The sequence below is a fragment of the Falco naumanni genome, chromosome 15 (genome assembly GCF_017639655.2).
Source record: "Falco naumanni isolate bFalNau1 chromosome 15, bFalNau1.pat, whole genome shotgun sequence".
Classification (NCBI taxonomy): Eukaryota; Metazoa; Chordata; class Aves; order Falconiformes; family Falconidae; genus Falco; species Falco naumanni.
Window position 1 is genome coordinate 10467711 of NC_054068.1, and position 20681 is coordinate 10488391.

At 35.2% G+C, this 20681-nt stretch overlaps 1 protein-coding gene across 2 annotated transcripts; it reads right to left on the reverse strand.

The window, feature by feature from the left end:
• Positions 1 to 798: 798 nt before the first annotated feature.
• Positions 799 to 20175, reverse strand: TERB1 (telomere repeat binding bouquet formation protein 1). 2 transcript variants are annotated; one of them, XR_005831146.1, is made up of 20 exons: positions 17967 to 20175; positions 16924 to 17034; positions 16598 to 16726; positions 15993 to 16124; positions 15485 to 15545; positions 15277 to 15392; positions 15017 to 15139; positions 14344 to 14496; positions 13113 to 13244; positions 11601 to 11726; positions 10457 to 10614; positions 9340 to 9698; positions 8126 to 8187; positions 7311 to 7403; positions 5740 to 5910; positions 5181 to 5261; positions 3718 to 3831; positions 3206 to 3318; positions 2468 to 3119; positions 799 to 1891 (listed from the first exon to the last, which is right to left on the reverse strand). XR_005831146.1 is itself a non-coding variant. In XM_040615558.1 (20 exons), the coding sequence occupies exons 1-20, from the start codon at positions 17998 to 18000 to the stop codon at positions 1861 to 1863; spliced, it is 2349 nt and encodes a 782-aa protein (XP_040471492.1). In that variant the 5' UTR covers positions 18001 to 20174; the 3' UTR covers positions 799 to 1860. The 2 variants fall into 2 exon arrangements, 1 of the variants encoding a protein (XP_040471492.1); XM_040615558.1 differs by having other exon boundaries at positions 2468 to 2517; positions 17967 to 20174.
• Between the last annotated feature and the right edge of the window lie 506 nt (positions 20176 to 20681).

Genomic DNA, 20681 nt, shown 5'->3' on the forward strand with positions numbered 1-20681 from the left:
AGATCACGCTGGGTAGCTTAAGCTGCCTAAAAACATTAATTATTCTTACGCAATTACATTTGTATAATGCCTGTTACATGTGGATTCTGAAGCGTTACGCAAGAATACGAGTAAGATGTATCGAGTTTGTACAGTCAATCAAAAGAGAAAAAGATATAACTGTCTTGCACAAATTCACACATCAGGTTTCCACTTGCTTCTAGGCCATGACTCTTCCCTCTCTGGATCATACAAGAATGCTTTAATGATGTCTCTTTTCGGCAACCTGCATTACGAGAGCCGCTGAAGCACCACAAGAGGTTGCCCAAAGAGGCTGGGGGAGTTTCATTCCTGAACATTTTCAGAAGTTGGCATTAAGCAACTTGACTAACTTGGAAATTAGCTCCGCTCGGAGAACATGAGTTTACGGACATCAGAGGTCCTTTCTGACCTAAATTATACATAGGATTAGGTAAACAGTCAGTATTGTGATATTCTGACTTGATGTCAAGTAAAGATTGACACCTTACGTATTTTCTCCACTTGAAATATATTTAGGACAGAATCATATGGATTACTAATACACGTTCAGTCAATCGATAAAACAGCAGCTCATCTAAACTAGCTTTTGTACAGTGTACAACAGACCAAAATCTCCCCGTTGTGTGTACCACTCCTCAGTACTCCTTTCGGCTCATATTCTGCAAATACATATGCCAATATTTATCCACGCTGCTTTGAAAAGCTCCATTTAAAGATGTATTTTATAGGTACTTGAGTATTTTAATAATATAAAAACCAAACTGCAACAGCTGAAAGTATTAGAAGACCTATTTATTATGTCATTGGCATCACTTTACTGCAAGTCTTTCAGTTTTTTGTTATCTTGCTCAGTTTTGAGCATTTAAGCTACATCATAGTGAAAACCTAGTGCCAATAAGGTAACTAAACTTTTTCCACAATGAATTAATTAATTAATCATTCCTTTATCAAAATAGATAAAAAAATACAAAATAAATACAAAGGCTATCACTGAAAAATCAGTTTACTAAGGTTTTCACTAAAGCTTTCTATAGAAGTTGTGTAATTAGCAGAAACGGTGGTTCTGCTCACTGACTTGAATAATACATTAAAAAATATTCAACTGTAAACAGAAACCAAATGTCACGAGTACGTGCATGCCACTTCGTTCAACACTGAAGTACTTTGGGTAGGTCCAGCCATTAATATCAATCAAGAAATACTGCAGCTGAACCACACTAAAACCTCTACCAAGAAGTTCTGACATTTCCACAACTTTCTATTTCAATTTAGGTACCAATCTAAGATTTGCCTACTATATGCAGCAGTGTTTAACCGTACATTTGGTGTTTTCTGTCAAATGTAATTTTTTTACACATACAGCACATTAAACACATGAAAAATATTTCACCTGCTTTAAACATTTCACTGATTAAGAGGAAAAAAATTCAGACACAACATTAACCTCAGCAGTTTCTGACATAAAATATTAATTTTAGTAATATAGCCTTTTCTTACAAATGATAAAGCAAATTATAAAAAGTTTCAAACAAAAAGCCAAATCAAATGTTACATAAATCAAATGTTCAAGGTTAAATTAAGTTAAAAAACATCCTTAAATTTTACTACTGAAGATTTTATTAGCTGTGTTAGTATTCTTAAAAAAAACTCAAACAACTGTTATCAGTTTACATGTAATTTAAATTTACAAAACATAACTGTCAGTGAATGTTATCATCTGAAAATATGAGTCCAAGAAATCTAAATTCTTCAAGGGTTCATACTGTTGTGACAATACCTCAGTTAGGAATGCTATTCTTCAACATTCTGCAACAAAATCCAAAATCCTCTTGAAAGATATTATTGATGATCTTTGCATTTTTTCTTGCTTCTATAAAGCAGAGATAAAAGAGAAAGTATCACAACAAATGTTGACACAAAACAATGCACAATTTTAGAAAACATTTCAATAGAAAAACACTTGCCATGAAATGCTCCCACACATCTCCAAAGCACAGCAGAGATGCTATCTACTCCATCCCATAGATAGCATCTCTGTGTAATCTCATATTAAACATGGTGAAAACTACCACAGAGATTTTCACAAACCATCATCAGAAAAGAGAGTCAGCAGAGAAAATATCAACTTCCTAATAAACATAGGGATTAGTTTAGAGTCCTTAACTGAAATTCTTATCCTTTCTCTGTCCTGTCGGATGGCACTGGAAGGTTCAAAGGCTCTCTAATAGTCTCCCAGTTTAGTTCTCCCTCTCCAAGCACAGCCCCTGACTGAATTATGTCGGAGGCTATTCTAACACTCAGCCTGAACTGATACAAAGCACAATACCAGGGGCTGACAGCTTGTCTTTATTTTATTTTTTTCCCCCCAGGTCAATTCAGGGACAGCAGCTGGTAACTGAGCTGACAGCATATATGATCAGTAGAAAATTAAATTATTATTACTTACAACAGTAACCTGTGGTATTTCTTGGAAAGATCAACACTTGTCCGTCCTTTCTGAAATGGATAAGACCACAAAATTACATTCCAGTGATTACCCATGGTTTTTACTCCGCTCAAAAGACAGTTAATTTCTTCAGTCGTAAAATCTTTTCGTGTTCTTCTCTTCTTTAAAGTTCTTGTGTTCGTGCCCAGGAAACTTATGTCATTGTTCTGCAAATATTTATTCTAGTGTAATTCAAAATTATGTAAATGTACATACTATTTTGCATTTGGATGTAATGCATTATTACTGACAACACAATCTTAAGTAGTTCTACAGAAATGATCACTTTGTCAAGACAACAACGGTTCTTCAAGGATGCTTCACCCACTTACTGAAATACAGTATTTTGTACATGACTTTCACCTTCATTTCTGCCATGCCTACATAGTTTATACCTTTAGTATGTTTACTCCTTTACGTTTCTGTTATTTACTACGTAAATTTTCATTAGCGCCAGAAGAAGCACACTTCCATATCCATTATTCAGAAAAGACTGCCAACTGAAAAATACTTAACTCTTTTCAGAGATAAATCAGTATGACTGGAGTAGAATCAACAGAGGAATATCTTTTTCATAAGGTTCACTTTGCTACTGGGCTCCTGTTAAAGCAGACTTAAAAAAAAATTAAGCAATTCATAGTGATTTCATTTGGATATTTATAAATATATGAGTGTATGATCTGGCTTTGCATAACTTACCTCATCTTTGTCAAGTAAATATTTGCAATTTCCTTTTAAGCGCTGACATTCCTGGCTGCACATTTCTTTGACTCTTTGTCTCTTTAAGTTAGCATCTTGGTTTTTCTGGAAAACTATGGAATTGTGAACAAGGCCATCTTTTAGTTACTTTAACCTAATTGAAATCTACTGCAAAGCTGAATATAGTATGAATGCTGTAAAGGAACATTTCTTCTAATGAACTTAAATATGTAAATGTTGCTTTATTAGTAACGTCTCATTTTCATTAGACCTTTTTCTCATCATTAACACATGAAAATTATTTATGCACTGGAAGCAACTAGCAAATAATAGGAAATAACTCAAACATCAGTAATACTATGATAGAAGGTACAAGAACATAACCTGTTTAAATTCCTAGCCATTTGTCTCCAATAGCAAGCACAGGTGCTTTTCTCAATGCCCTGACCTAAATGTAAAACCTAATCTTAAAGTTATGCTTATTACAGAATTAAAATACTGGTAATACTCACAGGTCTTATAGGTAGGTTTCAAGTTATAGTAGTCAGCCAACCTAGTATTTTTACTATGTTTGTCTCTACTTGAAGTATTAGATTTGTTTTTTCTAACTGGAGTCAAAAGAATACCTTGAAAAAAAAAGCCAAAATAAATACATCTCCTGTATTATGCATCTTTCTTATAAAAACCAACCAACCAACCAACAAAAAAAACAAAACACAAAACACAGGTAATGTTTTAGGAATTAAAATTTAAGAAAGAACCATCTTTTAAGCCATACTACTATCTACTTGGAAGAAAGGCTGGAAAATTCAGTTTACTTTAGCAAATGGTTACTTGCTAAAAGTTCCGCTTTTACCGGAAATTAATTAAATAACAATGTAAACAAGGTTTTTAGAAATACGAAGCTAAAAATAAGTTCCTGATAGGTGGGCTTATTTTTCAAGAGACTTTTTTTAAAAAAGTAATATTAATGTTTTAGAATTTTACTTCCGATTTAGAGAGCTGCTTCAGCCTACTTTAAAATTTCTGGTCATTGATCATAAGAAACAGTATTGGTTACTAGTTGATGAATGTGGTAATGTATGACTGTAGTTGGAGCTCTGCAGGATGTACCCACAAACACCACATTCTGAAGAAAATTCCTTGTGAATTATGTAAAAATTTGTATCTGCAGATTAAGGAAAAAAATTATAACCATTAACTTTTTTGATGTATTACAGAATAAAACACTGTTAAACATATGTACTTAGCTATTTACAAATGGGCAGTTGTGTATTATAAAGAATATCAGTTTTTATGGGCAACTGATGGGTCTGTAAACATAGAGTTCCTAAATTGCACTGCGGAAACTGAGGGAATTTACATTCACTTTTCCACCTTCACCTTGTTAATAACACGTTATTCAACACCTCATAATGCATATGTGTGGTAAATACATCTCCTGTACTTCATTTTCTGGTAGGTTGTTTTCAATTACTTGCTCTAGTATTGTTGCATACATCAAGGTTTACCCTTTTAACTTTTCAACACACAGAGACCCAGGTCCTTAGCAGAGCTCCATGCAAGAACAGAAACAGGTATAATATGATAACATAGCTATAACTGTGTAATAAAGTGATGCTGAATCCAGGAACAGGCAACTGTGCTGTGTTCTGATCCCGACTATATCTCTCCATTTTAAAAATTAATGCCACAAAACTGAAAAATAGCAGATGGCATGGAAGTAACCCTGACAGGATTCAGAGCAGTATCTACAAAGCAAGTGCCAGATAACTTTGTTGTGAACTAATATGTGTAACATAATTCCACGACTACAGAATATGCATTTTCTGACCGATTATCACAGGGGAAAAAAAAAAAAAAAAAAAAAAAAAAGGAGTAATTCCCTATCCATAGCCTCCCATGGTAAAGTCCTGCAAAAGAATTACTTAGACAGTAAGGGCTTTCTGCAGTAATTTTGAAACCAAGCCCTTACTCTGGAAAATATCATTTTTGCTCCTAGAAGTTGATATTTCTGTATGCAGTCTTTCTTTCTTCACTGGGGTCAGCAGTATTTCTGGAAAATATAAGATAGACACCAGTACAAATGCAAGTAAATAACAACTGTTTAATTTTCAAAATGCCTCCTTTAAACTAGAAAAATATAGGATGCGCTTTTATTTAATTCATTAAGAATTATAAGCTTCTTACATCTTAAGTCTGTAATATTAGAATGGAATGACCTTGTTACAATGTCATACACCATTCACACTTATTTCAACTTAATATATTTCCTTCTGTTAGTACTTGACTAACTGGCACACAGGAGACTCATCAAAGCCTGTAATGAGAATGTATCACTACTACCAAGAAACAGACAGAAAAAGATCCTCAAAACAGAAGTGGCTAGTTCTGATCTCACTTAGTACAAATCATTGGTCAATCAAATGAGTTTACAAAAGCAGGACAATCAGAATCAGACAAAAAAAAAAGTTCAGAATTTTAAAGGCTATTTAAAACAATAGCAACAACTAAAAAAAAAAAATCATAATTACTCTCAGGATTTAGGTATCTACTGTTGTTACAAACAGCCAGTTTGCGAAGTTCCTTTTTATATCTTTCTTCAGCTTCCAGAATTACTCTGTGACGGTCACACTGGTATGGACAATTTTGCAACATCTTGGTAAAGGTTTTACTATTGAACAATAGTCCTCCTGCTCTACAGCCTGGAAAAAAAAATGGATTATTGTACAAACAACAACTGCAAATGTTAAAGAAGCCATCACAAAGTCCAGCATTTTATTTTGCTCACTATGATCTACAATTTGACCTCCTATTTTCCATATACACATTTCAAAAGAGGTTATACTTTTATGTATGTCCTTGAACATACTTACTTCTTGTACTTGCTCTCTTGTACTTGTAAAAAAATAAACTGCCAGGTGAAAAAAAAGCTGTTTTAACATGACCTGTGGGACCAAATTACACTGCGCTTCAACTCCTGAAGTACTAAATGAGGCACTGATCCTCTACAGAAGTAAAAATATTAGTGGGATGGGAAGAAAGGGGCTCAATTCCTTTTGCGTGTTTATCCAGAAGCCAAAATATAAGATGTCGTTGCTATACTTCAAAACTTTCTGTGTTGTAACTTTTATTTGTATTAAACTGAATAAATGGTAAGTCTGGATTCAGTAAGAATTTCCTCACAGGAAGCCTTCCTGTTCATTTTTGAGGACATTCCTAGGATAATTTATGGTTTAGTTATTCTTGGATGTTCTCACAGCTAGTTACGTCAGCTGAAGGAGAACTTCTGTACTTTGAGGAATTATAAGAAGGGCACTGGTACATACCTGCAATATTCTAGTGTAAGATAAGCAGTGCTAAAGCTTAGGTTGAATTTAGTTTGACAACTTAGATTCATATGCCATGACAACTTAGATTCATATGCCAAAATGATGTTCAAAAGCAGGTTATGGGCTTTTTTTTTCCTTTTTTTTTTTTTTTTTTTTTGCACTTTTGGTGGGTTTTTTTGTTCTGTTTTACTAAAGACACAAGCTTGATTACAAAACCCACTTCCAAAACTGTGTACCAGCAGCATTCTTGTATAACCTATATAACCTACTGAAAGGTCATGTCCAGGATGTGGAAGATGGGGTAACTGAGGGCTACAATCCTGGATTACTGTAAAACTGACTGCCTGTACTTAGCAGCAAGGCAGAGAAAATTGAAGGGCTGCAGAATAGTTAGGAGGCTTACCAGGGGAAAACATGATGGAACTGAGCAGGGCTACATGTTTTTCCTCCCTCCTTCCCATCAGAGGAAGGGCGAAAACACCCACTCTTAAGTATTCTTGTAAGTAGAGTGTCATCTTTTAAGCTACTGCATATTCTGTTTGTTAGTAAAGGCACATTAAGAAAAGATACATAGACTGAAACTGGAATACGTAAGCTTTAGTTCAATATTTGTTATGTTTTAGGGGCAGAAAAAGGAAAGGAAGCAGAAAAGAATTCCATAATAGGTAATCCAATAGATGTGTTAAAATTTCTGTAATGTCAGTTCACTTACTGCATTGCCGACTCTCTTGACTCCATAAAAAGAAGGCTTAAAAACCTAAGATAATACTTACCTAAACACCTTAAGTCTGCCATTTCATGGGATGCAGATGTAGTTGAAGTACTTTTTGCTTCCTTGGTTATCTCCGAGTAGAACAAATGTTGATCTACATTAGGAAGGAAAAAACTACTAAGAAAATTCAACCTATCTTTTGCTGTTGTTATCATGCATCAGCATACCTATATTCAATCGTATTTTCTATTTGTGGATTATTAAATTTTAATAATCCATGCATTTAATAATTCCAGCAGAAAATCCATGTGAAATTCCTCAAGTTAAATGGATTGTATTTACACTTTTCTAAATCAAGAATAATTACATTTAATCCAGTGCTTTTTCATCACACTTCCAAAGCATATTAGTTCAACTTGAACACTACAAAATAACCCTGTAAGCTTACATTGCCTAACTAAGCCCTATATACTTTTTCAGCATCTGATTCCAAACAGAAATAAATGTGATATACTAGAACAATACTTATTCTCAATTTAAATAGGTATAACCTGGAAATCAGCTTAGTCACCTGTAAAACTACCATTATGGCAAATACTAATCTAATGCATAATTCTAAATTTTATAAATCAACAGGAAACTAAATTATAAATAAACATTTGATTGCACAGATCCCAATTCTGAAATAAGTGTATCAGACTAAGAAGATAAATGCAAATCTGAAAAACATTTCTCTTACACAATGTACTCTGCCATCTAATGATACATAACATCTAAAAAAAGGAGTTATAATAGTACACAAACCTAATTAAAATCTCATTAAGAATAAAATTGTCAAAATTAACAAAAGAAAGGAATATGTATAGCTATTTATACCTGATGTGCATGTCTGTTTCATATTTTTGACAATCTCTGCTGGTTGTTTAAGTAAGTCTTCACTGGGAAGATCAAAATGTGAAGAAATTTTAAAAAAAAAATCAAATTCACAATGGACATTTGCCTGTAAATTAATACACATGTTCCAAAGGCAAAACAAAAGCCACATTAAAGATATAAGAATTTTAAAAATTGATTCCAATTATCCCAAGTTACGGGGCTAGTAGTATCCAACACGTCATCATTGTGTGTTAAAAATCTACTTACCAGAGACCTCTGATAAGCATTCCTTGCAGTGCTGCTCAGCATGGCTGTTCCAGCATTTGGAATGCAGTGCTTTCAAGGGAAGGTGGTTTCCAGAGTCATTTGCAATTCTGATTCACATAAAGATTACTTAATGCATATAAAACTTTCACAAAATCTTCAAAATACTGTAGCCTTCACCAGATGTAGCAATTGCTCCAAAATGTAATTATTTTCTTCTTTTCTTACACTGATTAACTTTCATGCAACCAGCATGCTCCTATGATATGGCAATCATGCTTTTTTCTGTGTCATAGACTACTTCTGAATGCTGCAGGAGCAAGTAGCCTAATCCATGGTTGTGCTTGGATAACTCCTCTTTTCACACAAATACATATGCATTCTTTCCCCCAAAAAAAAAATTCAATAGTTTTGTGCTTCAGAAATCACAACATAAATAAAGAAGCTGTGTGAAGGTATGCTAATTAGTAGCAAAGCAAAAATTACCTGAATGTACCATGGAAAATATCCTAGGCCCTTGATAATTTCTGTGCTAGTTGCAAAGTTATGGTATAATGCATGTAAAAAAACTGCATAGGAGCAGGGTCCGGCCAACCACATTAAAAAAGCACAATAAAAATGAGGAACTCAAAAAAGGGAGAAATGTAGTTTTGTTCACACTCTTGAGGAATAAATCCAGATACAAATTCAAGATAATGGAATCTGTATTTATCCTTGCAGGTTGCCTATAGCTATTTTTTTGTTTATCGATAGGAAAGATAACCATAGGAAGCAATGATGAGTTAATGTCAAAAACACTTCCACAGAATATTCTCTAGTGATCCACCAAAAGGCTATGTCTTTTCACCAGAAGAAAAAGACATAGTAACAGCTCATTTAAAAGGCTGACATTCAGTTTGGAAATTACTAAAGAACAACTCAATATTTCTGCTTAGGTATAAGATACTTACCTTACTTGAAGAATAGACTGATTTTTTACACAAGCAGTTTTTTCATTCATACTGTGACTTTGAAGTACGCTGTCTGTTTGCAGTTCATTCACTGAGCATGGAATATTAATGTGTTTACTTTGTCTAGTAAAAGCATTTACTGGACCCATAGTGTTCAGTATTTTACTCTTCACTGGAGAAGAAATTACAGATGAAGCAAGAACCTTATCATCTGACTTAGATGCCAACTGCAGACAATGCACTTCACGTGTTCTTTCTGCGTAAGCTTTTAGATCAGCAGGATTCACTTCATGGTATTTTGATGCTTCCATATTGGATTCTGAAGATCTGTCTACAAGTACTCTTCCTTGCACTCTTTCCTGTATTGAAAAATACTAGTTAGTGACTATACAAGCTCTATAACAATATTAAATAAATTCAGTAACAAGATTAACTAGGATAGACCAGTCTAACTCTGTAGGTAAAGCAAATTCCAGAGAAGCTTGAAAAATCCCAGACTGAGTTGAGGGCCAATAAGCCAGCAGTGCTGCTGAAGGCATTGAAGGAGGAGTTACTAAATGGTAATTCCAGGCTGAAGCGATGGATTTGCTACTAATACAAGGCACTTCTAGAAATGAAAAGATTTAATTAAGATCCAACTAACTCAAAAATTGCTATTCCAGACCCAGAGATACCAAGTAGTTATACAGCACAAAGAAAATGTGAAATAACTATTTCAGTTTATGTTCACATTTTCCATTACCATCTATCTCACCATATCTGTACAATCACAGGCATTTTGTGCTTGCAAATATTAAAATTATAGGTTCAAATGATCAACAGTTAAAAATAACTTTGTCCAGATGATCTTAATTTTGTAGAAAATCTGGGTTTATAATAAACTGAAATGCTTCATAAAAATACAGATGCCTGAGTTCTCCAATTGTCCTGCATACTTCTAACTCTGTATGATATACAGTAATGGTAAAAATTGCAGGTTGTAGTTTCACACACATCCAGTGTTTTCCCCCTACTTTTCTAGCTCACACTGAAATTATCTTACGGGTTTACTTTCTATTTCTCCCTAAACTCTGGAAGGATTTGCTTAGTTTTATCCTACTTCGGTAAATAGGCCAACCTCATCATGTTCTTTTTCCATCAAGTTTATTCTGTCCAAAATTTCTTTTGCTTTCTTCCAGTAGTCTTGTAGACTTCTTTTTCTGACTCGCATATCCAACTCTTCTGCATTGTTCACATTTAATGAATTATCATTTATTTTCAGGGACAATTGTTCAGCTTTATAAAATATAAAACAATATTAATATTCCAAATTTTATCACTAAACACCTTAATAATTATTTATTGTAGTTTAGTATGCTGAGGGACAGCCTCAATAAAATAATGCAAAATATAACCTCTAAATAGTAATTTTTATACAACTTAAATTTACACATAAACATAATTCACTTCAAATATAAACTTGCAAACAAAAAGTTACAAGAGACAAACTTGCAACTACAGTTACTACCAGCTCTTTACACAATGATGCTGTGCTCTAAAAAATTACTTTATCATTGACTTATTCCTAACTCTATAGGCCCTTTACTAGTATGGATGTGTCTGTTTTTTTAAAAACTTCATATTAATGGTCACTGCAAATCAGCACAGCCTCTCAATCTTAAATATAATTCAGTTATGTTTTCAGTACAAACATGCAGATACATGCTTTTTACTAATTACCAATTGCATAATACCTTCCATGCTATAGAGATTAAAGGGCAAGGTGTCTTTCTGTTTCATTGGTAGTATTATACAGTTAATTTAAAAAAAAACTTAAACAGGGTACTTCAGAATACCCAACTTTAAAAATGAAGATCAAGATTTTTTAGTATTGCCAAATAATTGTAGACATGGTGATTTCCAGCTTGATTATTCTCTACATACAATGGTACATACCCAGGAAGAGAGTACCAGTTGCATGGTTAAATTACTTGAGTATTTTACATATAATTTATAGATGGCAATGCTTTAAGAACTGGCCCTACATATATAATTTTCACAAATGCATTATTGCAACATCATTGGAATATGTACTTTTCTTTTTTCTGCCTAACTGCCATAATCAGTCCATAGTGGCAAACATGCAACTCTTTTTGCAGAAATCAGACATCTCTGAGTACACAGAATTACAAACCTCCTACAGTTAAAAATAATTTAGAAAGTCAACAGAACTTTAAGATGGGAATGATCTTTAATTTTTAAAGCAGTAACAATAACCTTACTCATTTGTTTGCAGTTTTGCAGCACAAAAGTAGCAGCTTTGTTTAGTTCCTCATCCTGAGACTCGGTTAATACCTGAATCATAAGTGGAAGACCATTGTTCTGGAGCAGTTCACACTGGTTTTCTTCTAAAATTGGACATTGTAAAGGAAAACAGATTGGTTTTAGCCTCATACACAAACTTAGAGTAATTTAGAACCTAATACTTAGAACTTTCAGGGAAATTCTGAAAAAGAGATTTTCATTACAGATCCAAGCATGCTGTAATTAATGACCTACTACCAGGGCTGCAGCAGAAGTGCTCTAGATCACACAGGATGATTTGACTGCAGCTCAAAGTTCTTGTAAGAAAACTGAAGGAGGATTGAGACACATGACAGAGATCCAAACTCATTTAGTTGTTGCCTAAAATATTGAATTATGGTTTCTGTATTTCTTTTCCTCTGCTATATACTCCTAAAGTATATAGGCTACATTTACGTAAGCCTTGAGATGCAGAAATACCAAAAGTGTAAAGTTTATAATTAGCAAAACTCTCATAAAATTAGTAGTTTAATCCTGGTCTAGCTAATCTGTTCCTCCTTGTTAACCATGTAATTAGCTAATTTTTTTTAATGTGATCTCATTTGTACTATGTATTCATAAAACTGACAACTTTCAAAAAATAATTCTTTGTTGTCTAAACTTGATAAAGCAAAAGAATCAGCAAAAGATAAAATATGATTTTGTTAGTGTTGACATTTTAAGAGAAACTTTTATTCTGTTGGTTTAATTATATTTCTATTTGAAAGACACCTTCCATTGAGCTTTGTTTCAATTCGTCATGGAAACATGTCTTAAAATAATCAGATTGATGACTTGCTGAGCTAATTATTGAACTTGTTATTGACACTTAGAGGATGATAATCAGATTTGTGAACATAATCCCTTTTCTCTGAATTTCTGAACATACATGAGCAAAAATGGTAAGTATAAATAATGATCAGTATGTCACAACTTCCTATTCTATTGGCTTGTAGTAACATAAAATACCAACTTAAGTGTTACATTTCTACCAGATACACTTGGGAAAGCCCGGAGGAGCCTGGCAAAAATATTTCAAGTTACCTACTGCTTATGTTATTTCAAAAACAATACTGTAATATAGCTTTTTTAAAAAACATCAATAGCTGTGTAAACAGTGGACAGAAGCCATATATATCAAGAGTCATCTTTTGTTATGTATGTATTGTTGTAGTTACCAGGTCTTGAAGATTTTTACCTTGTGACACCTAGGCCCAGCTCTGAGTTCTTGCATGATAGTCTACTTTTTCTAAGCTCTTAAAAATACTATCTGCTAACATGTTTTAAAAGGTAAAAATTGAAAATAGCAAACATATTTTTCTTAATATTAATAGTACATTACTTAATAGAACTTTCCCTCATGTTCCAGTCTTGATGACATCACACCATGGAAGTAGTGTGTGAGAATTTAATAGAAACTGAGAGAAAAAAAAAATAAAAACAATTCTTACCACAAACTTCAGTACAGTGTCCAATTGTTAGAATAACACTTATTTTATCTCCTGTATCCAGAGTGTCATCCGACAGCAGCTTCAGTAGCTCTGACACAGCATGATACTTTGTCAAGACAACACCCATGGCAGCTATTATGTTAAAAATAATTTGAAGGAAAATAAACTAGATGGTAAGCGTACAGACATCACCTAAGTATAAAATGCTCTTTTCCAAGGGATCTCTACAAACCTCTAAAAGCCTTGGGACTGCACAGTCCTTCTCTTCTCTCTCTTGCATTTTAACACTTCAAATTACCACATCCCTCCTGGTGCAGTAATTCTGCCCATGCTGTTCCCCATATCCAACACTGCCCTTTCTGCCAGATTGTGTTACACAAAGATGTGGTAGAAGCCCTGATAAACAAGGGCTTTGCAATGTGCCTTAGCTGAGTTTCTCCCCATCTTTATCAGCTCCAGAATACAGCAAGAGTGGAATAAAGTTTGACACATAAACTATCTGACACAAAAAGAGCTAGGAACGTTTCTGACTGGGGACACCACTGCTACTACATACATGCTGAAACCTAATCCTGTCACATACCAACATCTTTGAAACTAGGCTCAAAACTAGTGCAGGTATATGCTTTCAAACTTTGTTGAACTTCTGTTAGCAAGTACTTGTGGCAGAAGTGTCAAATAAAATAATCATAGCCAACAGCCCAGTTTCACACTCCCAGGTTTCTCAAAATCTTCTGATGAATACACAAAGACCTCATTCGGATAGCACTGTCCAGGCAGCAAATCAGAGTAAAGGTGTGTTATGCAGACATACCATGTTTGTTCAGCTCCACACCTGAGTTACTAAAGCCTCTTAAAGCTTACAAACCTTATTAGTTTAGGCATAAGCCTACAGAAACACAGCTCTAACTCCAGGATATGACGACTGACACATCCTGTTCTAAGCTTTACTTACACAAAACTAGCTCTAGCATCTTATTTTTAATTCTCAGTACAGTTTAACTTCCACTATGTTTATTTTAGCAACAAGGGGAAAGTAACCCACCTCAGATGAACTGAACCATTGCCCATATACATGTTTGAATTTTTAAGACTGCAATATCAGCTGGGATATACATAACTTCATTGCCTTTTAGCATCCATTCATATCACTTTTCCACCAGACCCAGACCTTAAAAATTGTAGTTTAAAATTACCATATATAAAAAAAGGTAGTAGTCTTTTCACTCACAGTCATTAGCAATGCAGGCATCCAGAGTCTTTGTTACTACTACTGCAAGTTTTGTGCTTGAGTGACTCATACGGGAATCATGCATAAGCTTGATGAGAACTTTAGCTAATGTATCCAGTCCTCCAACAGAAACAAAATATTTCTGCACATATGCTTAGTGACAAAAAGAAAAAACATGTCTTAAATAATACAAATGGCAAATTGTTTTAGCATTTTATCAATTAGGCTCATCACAATTTTTCTGTGCATGTATTAATCATTGTATTACCACACATACAACAGAACTTGGATATATGTTAATCCTAAGACATGTAGTTACAGGAAACACGTGGCCCTAATACTTCCATACAAATGGAAAACATTATGCCCGAGTTCTACCCAAGTCATTGTTTTCAGAGATATAATAATGACTTTTATTCGTAAAAAGCTTTTAATCAAAATAGCTTCCAAGTAGTTTTCACTGACCTTACTTAAATACAGCAGCTTGTGGCTAATTATGGACTTAAGCACAACACAGTGTAAGTAAAGATGGTGGAATACAGTTTTCAGGGTGAAAGTTGGGAAAACAGCAAATGAATTTGTAGAGATTGACAGAAGGAAATCAAACATTTAACTATCAAATTAAACTTGCTTTTACAAAAGAAAAACTATTTAAAGCTTGAGTTGCACTTACAGTTATTTGCAACTGTGAGACCAACGAATGAACAAATAGGACGAACTATCTCTGGCTCCGTGCAACTTTCGAGCCACTCTTTGGCATACGGAAAAACTGAACAGCAAATGTTTTGATTATCTTCTGGAAAAGTAAAAACAAATAACCCCAAATCAAAATGTAAAATGAAATTTCAGTTGAACAGTAAAAATAAAAACAAACTGTTGTCACTTTGGAGAAATATTTCAAACATTTCTCACAATTTTAACACCACCACTTACCATTCTGAGGATTGTTAACACAGGCACAGAGAGTACTGCAGACTGAAGACCACAGCTGATAGCACTGATTAGTATTTTCATCTGACAAATTAATCTCAGAGGTGGAAAGAGTTGTTCTGTTAAGAACAATGCAAACAAGTCCCAAATAGTCAAAGGAAGTCCTAAATAGTGTATCATTTTTCTGTTTGAATTACAACTGTTTGCTTACCTGAATAACTGCAGCAGAAGACCAATGCAGCCTGTATCTCTGACATAGGTTTGCCCACTTTCTGAAAAAGAACACAACTCCAAAAACACATGCAACTTGAGACGAAAATCTTAATATCAAGTTTCATTTACATACATATATATTCTATTTCCATTTCCTAATCATATATCCAAAAAAAACCAGTCACACCAACACATTGACAAAAATGTTCCATTTCTTTCTATTTTTTTTTTACTATACATTGGCAGAAACTACTGGTTTGCATTATATTTTTTTAAACTGTAATTTCATTTTTAGAACTAAAACACTTTCTGCTATTTAAGGAAATCCCAGTGAGTGATAATCTACTTAGACAATTCAGGTTCAGTTACATGCAACCATTCATCTTATAGAAATTAACTTTACCAAAAAATTATTTATTGAATGTCCCAAATTTCTGTATTGCAGATTGGCAAAGAGAAGAAAGTAGTGTTATAACACAGAAAAAATAAAAACAAAACCAACTTACTATTATTTGAAACCAGTACTAAGATGACATAAACAGACATTCTTTTCAGGTTCACACCAGAATCCTTATTAACTAAAAATAAAATGAGGTCTTCAAACAATGCAGAAGTACACAAAGTTTGTTGACAATAAACTGAAACCAGAAAAAAAAATCATTAGGTCCTTAAGCAAGCCATTCATAATCCTAAATAATTTTTGTAATATAGTGACCAGAGTGTAGGTTTAATCCAGCAATTGGTGAGTGGAGACAAAACAGGACTACAAGGTGACTAAGGGCTTCCCCCTGTAGTCAGTTCTGAACCAACCAGGAGGTAGGCAAACTTTGGAACAATCTAGGGGTTATTTAACACTTGCTGCTGAGGAAGAGTAGTAGTACAGCTATCTGGTAACATAAAGACATGCTGTCTACACAAATCAGCAAGGTACTTCTCCAGATCTGGGGATGGACAGCGACACAGTGGCACCTTTACTGCCCCTTCCTTGAACTGATAACCTTGTAATCTCATTTTTTGAGACCAAAAATATAATGGAGACAAAGCACAAGCAGAAGTAGCAACATGGGATCATAACTTATTCAGAAATACAAATAATATTACTTATTATTACCATTACTCTCTATTATAATTCCTAATGTAAATAAAGCTGCTTCCTTTACTATGCAATGAACACTTGACTTTGCAAGATCACTTATAAACATCAAACCACCAATTTCTTGAAAATACTCGCTTGCTTCACCTGTAACAGAAAAAATGAACAAAAGTTAAACCTTTCCTTTCAGTCCTCTGTAAAATGAAAACATTCCAAGATTTTGTGACTTCTCAAACCTTGTAACATGTAGAAAAAAAATATTTTTTTTACAGTGACAACCAGCTTCTTAACATACATTGTGAACGTAAATGATTGCATTGTTTCTATAGAAGAATGCTTCTTACTGTTTTGTTGACAAATTGAGTAAATAGTGATCAAAGCCTCTTTCTGAGATACAGGGCAGTCCATCTGATATTTAAGGCATTCAAGCAGTAAGTTCAGATCTGTTCTCACGTCTAAGAGCAAACACAAAAAACTTCATGAAAATTATTCTTTTCTTTATGTAAATCTATTTAGTACTACAATAAACTTGCACCAAAATGTAGTATGTATACATATTTTAAAGAAAAAACTGCAAAAAATGGAGCCACACCACTTATATCCATCTATAAATAACACACAATGTAAAAATCTTCCATTCCATAGTTAGTTGTTTGAGCATGATTTCCTTTGCTAAAGTAACAGCCTCTTTAATATTTCTGGCTTTAAATTACTAGCAACTGTTAGTGTGATGTAAATTACTAAATTATACACAATTGCAAGGTGCATTAAGTGTATTTAAGTGAATAATACAGAACCATGAAAATATTCAGAGTGAAAATACAAGTGCAAATCTGCAGAGTGAAGAGGGGAAGAATCCAACAAAGCAAGGCTTGCTATATGGTATTTAGTTACAGAAGACTTAAACACTTACCACAGCAGCTAGAATCTTGAATCAGGTTGTTATGTTATTAAGTTAACACAAAGCTTTTTCTAGGTACCCATATAAAACCTAGGTAGGTAAACCACTTTGAAAAACCTGTTTCTTAGTCTTTTGGATATAGTAAAAAGACTTACTTGAAAATTATTTTCAACAGTAACAGCAGATATTGTATATTTAAAACACCTGTAATGTTTGGGGTTTCTTAAAGAAGTTAAAATACAATAAAAATGCGGGTAAACATTAGGAAAAAAAAAAAAAGTGACTTAGTGGTGGTATTATTTATTCCTTGCAAGTTTGTAATTACATTTGCCCTTTAGCTGTTCAATACAGAATCAAAAAATTTGGCAACAAGGAAAAAGAACATGCCCCCAACAGCTCACCACCCCATGACAGACCTATCACAGTCTACTAACACTTTGTAAAATTGATGCAACTAATAAATGACAAATCATATGCTTATCTTACCACACTGTTTTTTCTGCAGCTTTTGAGTTTCCATTTCGGGTTGTATCTCTGTTCTTGTTCTACAACAGTAAGGAAGAAATGTCTTTTCTATTCAGATTAGCAGTGTATATCATATACTGTATGAATTAAATAATTATTCTTAAAATGCATGCTTCCCAATTTTATGGGTTTACTCTATCATCTGACACACACAGTTTAATATGCTCTTGCACAGCAATGATTTCCTGTAGAAATACAGTATTTTAGAGTAACACTGCATTTTTAACTATTGCGTTATTATCTTTTGACAGTTAACCTTATACAGAAGTCAGGGGATTCCATGTTACCATTGCATGGCAGCAAAAGCGTCCCTGTCATTAAAAACATAGCTAGCTCTGTGTCATTTATCACAATAAATCTGATCCAATTTTCATTACAATAGGTTGCCAACTTTGTCATCAGCCAACAACTATCAGTAAGACTACAAAGTAACATTATGTAGAGGATCAGGTATGTCTGACATCCACGATAACATGATCAGCCTCCTGCTGCTACTCAGTGAGCTACTAAACCATGCGTTGTCTGTATTGCTCAACACCAAAGACAATGAGCGTGAACTGAGACATTGTTAAACTAAGATTTTAGTTCACCAAAGAAATGATTACATTACCTGAACCATGTAAACCAGAAAAACCCACAGCATTGATTCTACGCAAACATGTGCCAGCATCTGAGTGTTAGTTGAGTAGCAGAGTCAAATTCAGATTTGGAAACAGAAAGATGGTCCCTTAACAATGCCCTAAGTCCCAAACACAAAAGGTTGATGCAAGCGTCACAGTAACCTATTTTGATCTCTCAAAAATTACTTAGCTCCAGGTAGAAACTCTAAATCAGTGATAAATCCAGCTTAATAATGGATTAGTTATCCTTCTCAAAGTAGAACAAAGGCTCTAAGAGATATCAGTGTAATCTTAATGAAGACATCCAGCCCTGCTTTCCATTCCTGTCCCCATTCCTTGGATGCTTCCATTAGTTCAAATGCTCCATATACGTCTTTACAGTAGCATTGGTGAAGCATGTGTTTTAACAGGGAAAGTTTAAAAGTAGTTCATCTTCCTTTACCCTTTCAGAAGTGATGGCATACGTGCATTTTGCTTTCTTGCAAATCTAAGCCTGCCTCAATAGTGGAAAGCTTGCAAGTCTTTCTCGCCGTTCTTTGCCCCTACTGTTACCACCTTGCTAGCCTAAGGGAAAACAAAAGCTACCTACATATTCCTTAACAGAGACTGCAAAAATGAGCTCACTTCAAAGCCAATTTCATTTCATTAAACTTCAGTTAAATACACATGTATACAATTAAAGAGCCTTTAATAGAAGCACAAGGTTTTTTAGACACTATAGAAAGTTATGTCCTGACATTAGCTGCATCTTTTTCTTTTGCAACACATAGAAGGCACACAAAATTGTATTTATAAGCCAAATGTAAATAGCTCAACTCTGTTGTTGCATCACAGGGCAAAGATGAAAAGATCAGTAACAGGATTTGCTGCAACAGACTTCCGGCAAGTGTTGCATGTAAAAGATGACCTCTTCCTCACCAGTTATGGGAAATAACTCAGTAACATCCCTTCAAACCTCAAAGAAACACTCATAGAAAGAGTTTACATATATTAATCTCATTCAGCAGCATTAGAGCACATGGCTTGAACATGCAGAAGGGTGGGCATGGGAGGGCAGGGAGCCCACCCAGAGGCTGTGGGCACATCCCCCATCAGCCAGGCCTCGCTGATGGCCCACACCAGGACAGAAACTGCCAGTGCCAGGGGTGGCTTTTCCTTTTCAACACCCAGTGGCCAAATCCTATACAGTGGGAGAAGTCTGGATAGTTGGTGTCCTACTGAAAACAAAATTCACATCATCAGCTGAGGATGCATCTGCTAGAGACAGTGTTCAGTGTGACAGTGCTCTGAAGTCTTCCAGTGCTATTTTAGCATTCATCTCCTCCCTCTCCAACAAGCCATGTATGATTTATAGTCCATTAACAGAGTTTGGCTTTGAAGTGTAAGTCATAGCCAGTACTCCAGATTATCCCAAATATAAAAGGGAAAGCACACAGAAAGGATTTTAAAAAGAAAAAAAAAAAAAAGGGGGGGGGTGGGGGTGGTGGAAGAGGCCAACAGTCTAAGGATGAAACAGCAAAATCATTCTGCCGGCTCTGGGGAAGGGCGGGAAGCAGGGCAGATGAGGTACCTGCGGTCCGGCTCTGGTCTGCCACAGCGGCGGCACCGGGCCCGCCCCGCCTGAGGGGAGCCGCCACCCCGCGCCCGCCGCGCGCCCTTCCCGCCAGCTGCGCGCGCCCCGTCCCCCCCCCCCCCCCGGCCCCCTCACCGCCCTGCCCGCCCGGGAGCTGGCCCCTCTGCAGGCCAGCCGGCCATCGTCCCAGGTGTGGAAAAAAAAGCACCCCTTTTACCAGATGAACAGAGCCGAACCCGAAGCCTTCGGGCAGCAATCCCTCTCCGTAACACCTCTGAATCCACTAAAAGCCCCTGCAACTCTCCCGAGTCCTCCTCACGTTACCTCCTCAGACCGCCGCCTCGCAGGCGCCATTTTCCCCCTGTGTGCGTCCCCCCCCGCCAGCTGAAGGGCAGCTTTGAGGAAACACACTCAGCCCTGCTGCAAACCAAGAAAACTCATGTGTAAATGTAACTTACCCTGCCCGCGAGCAGCTGCGGCTGC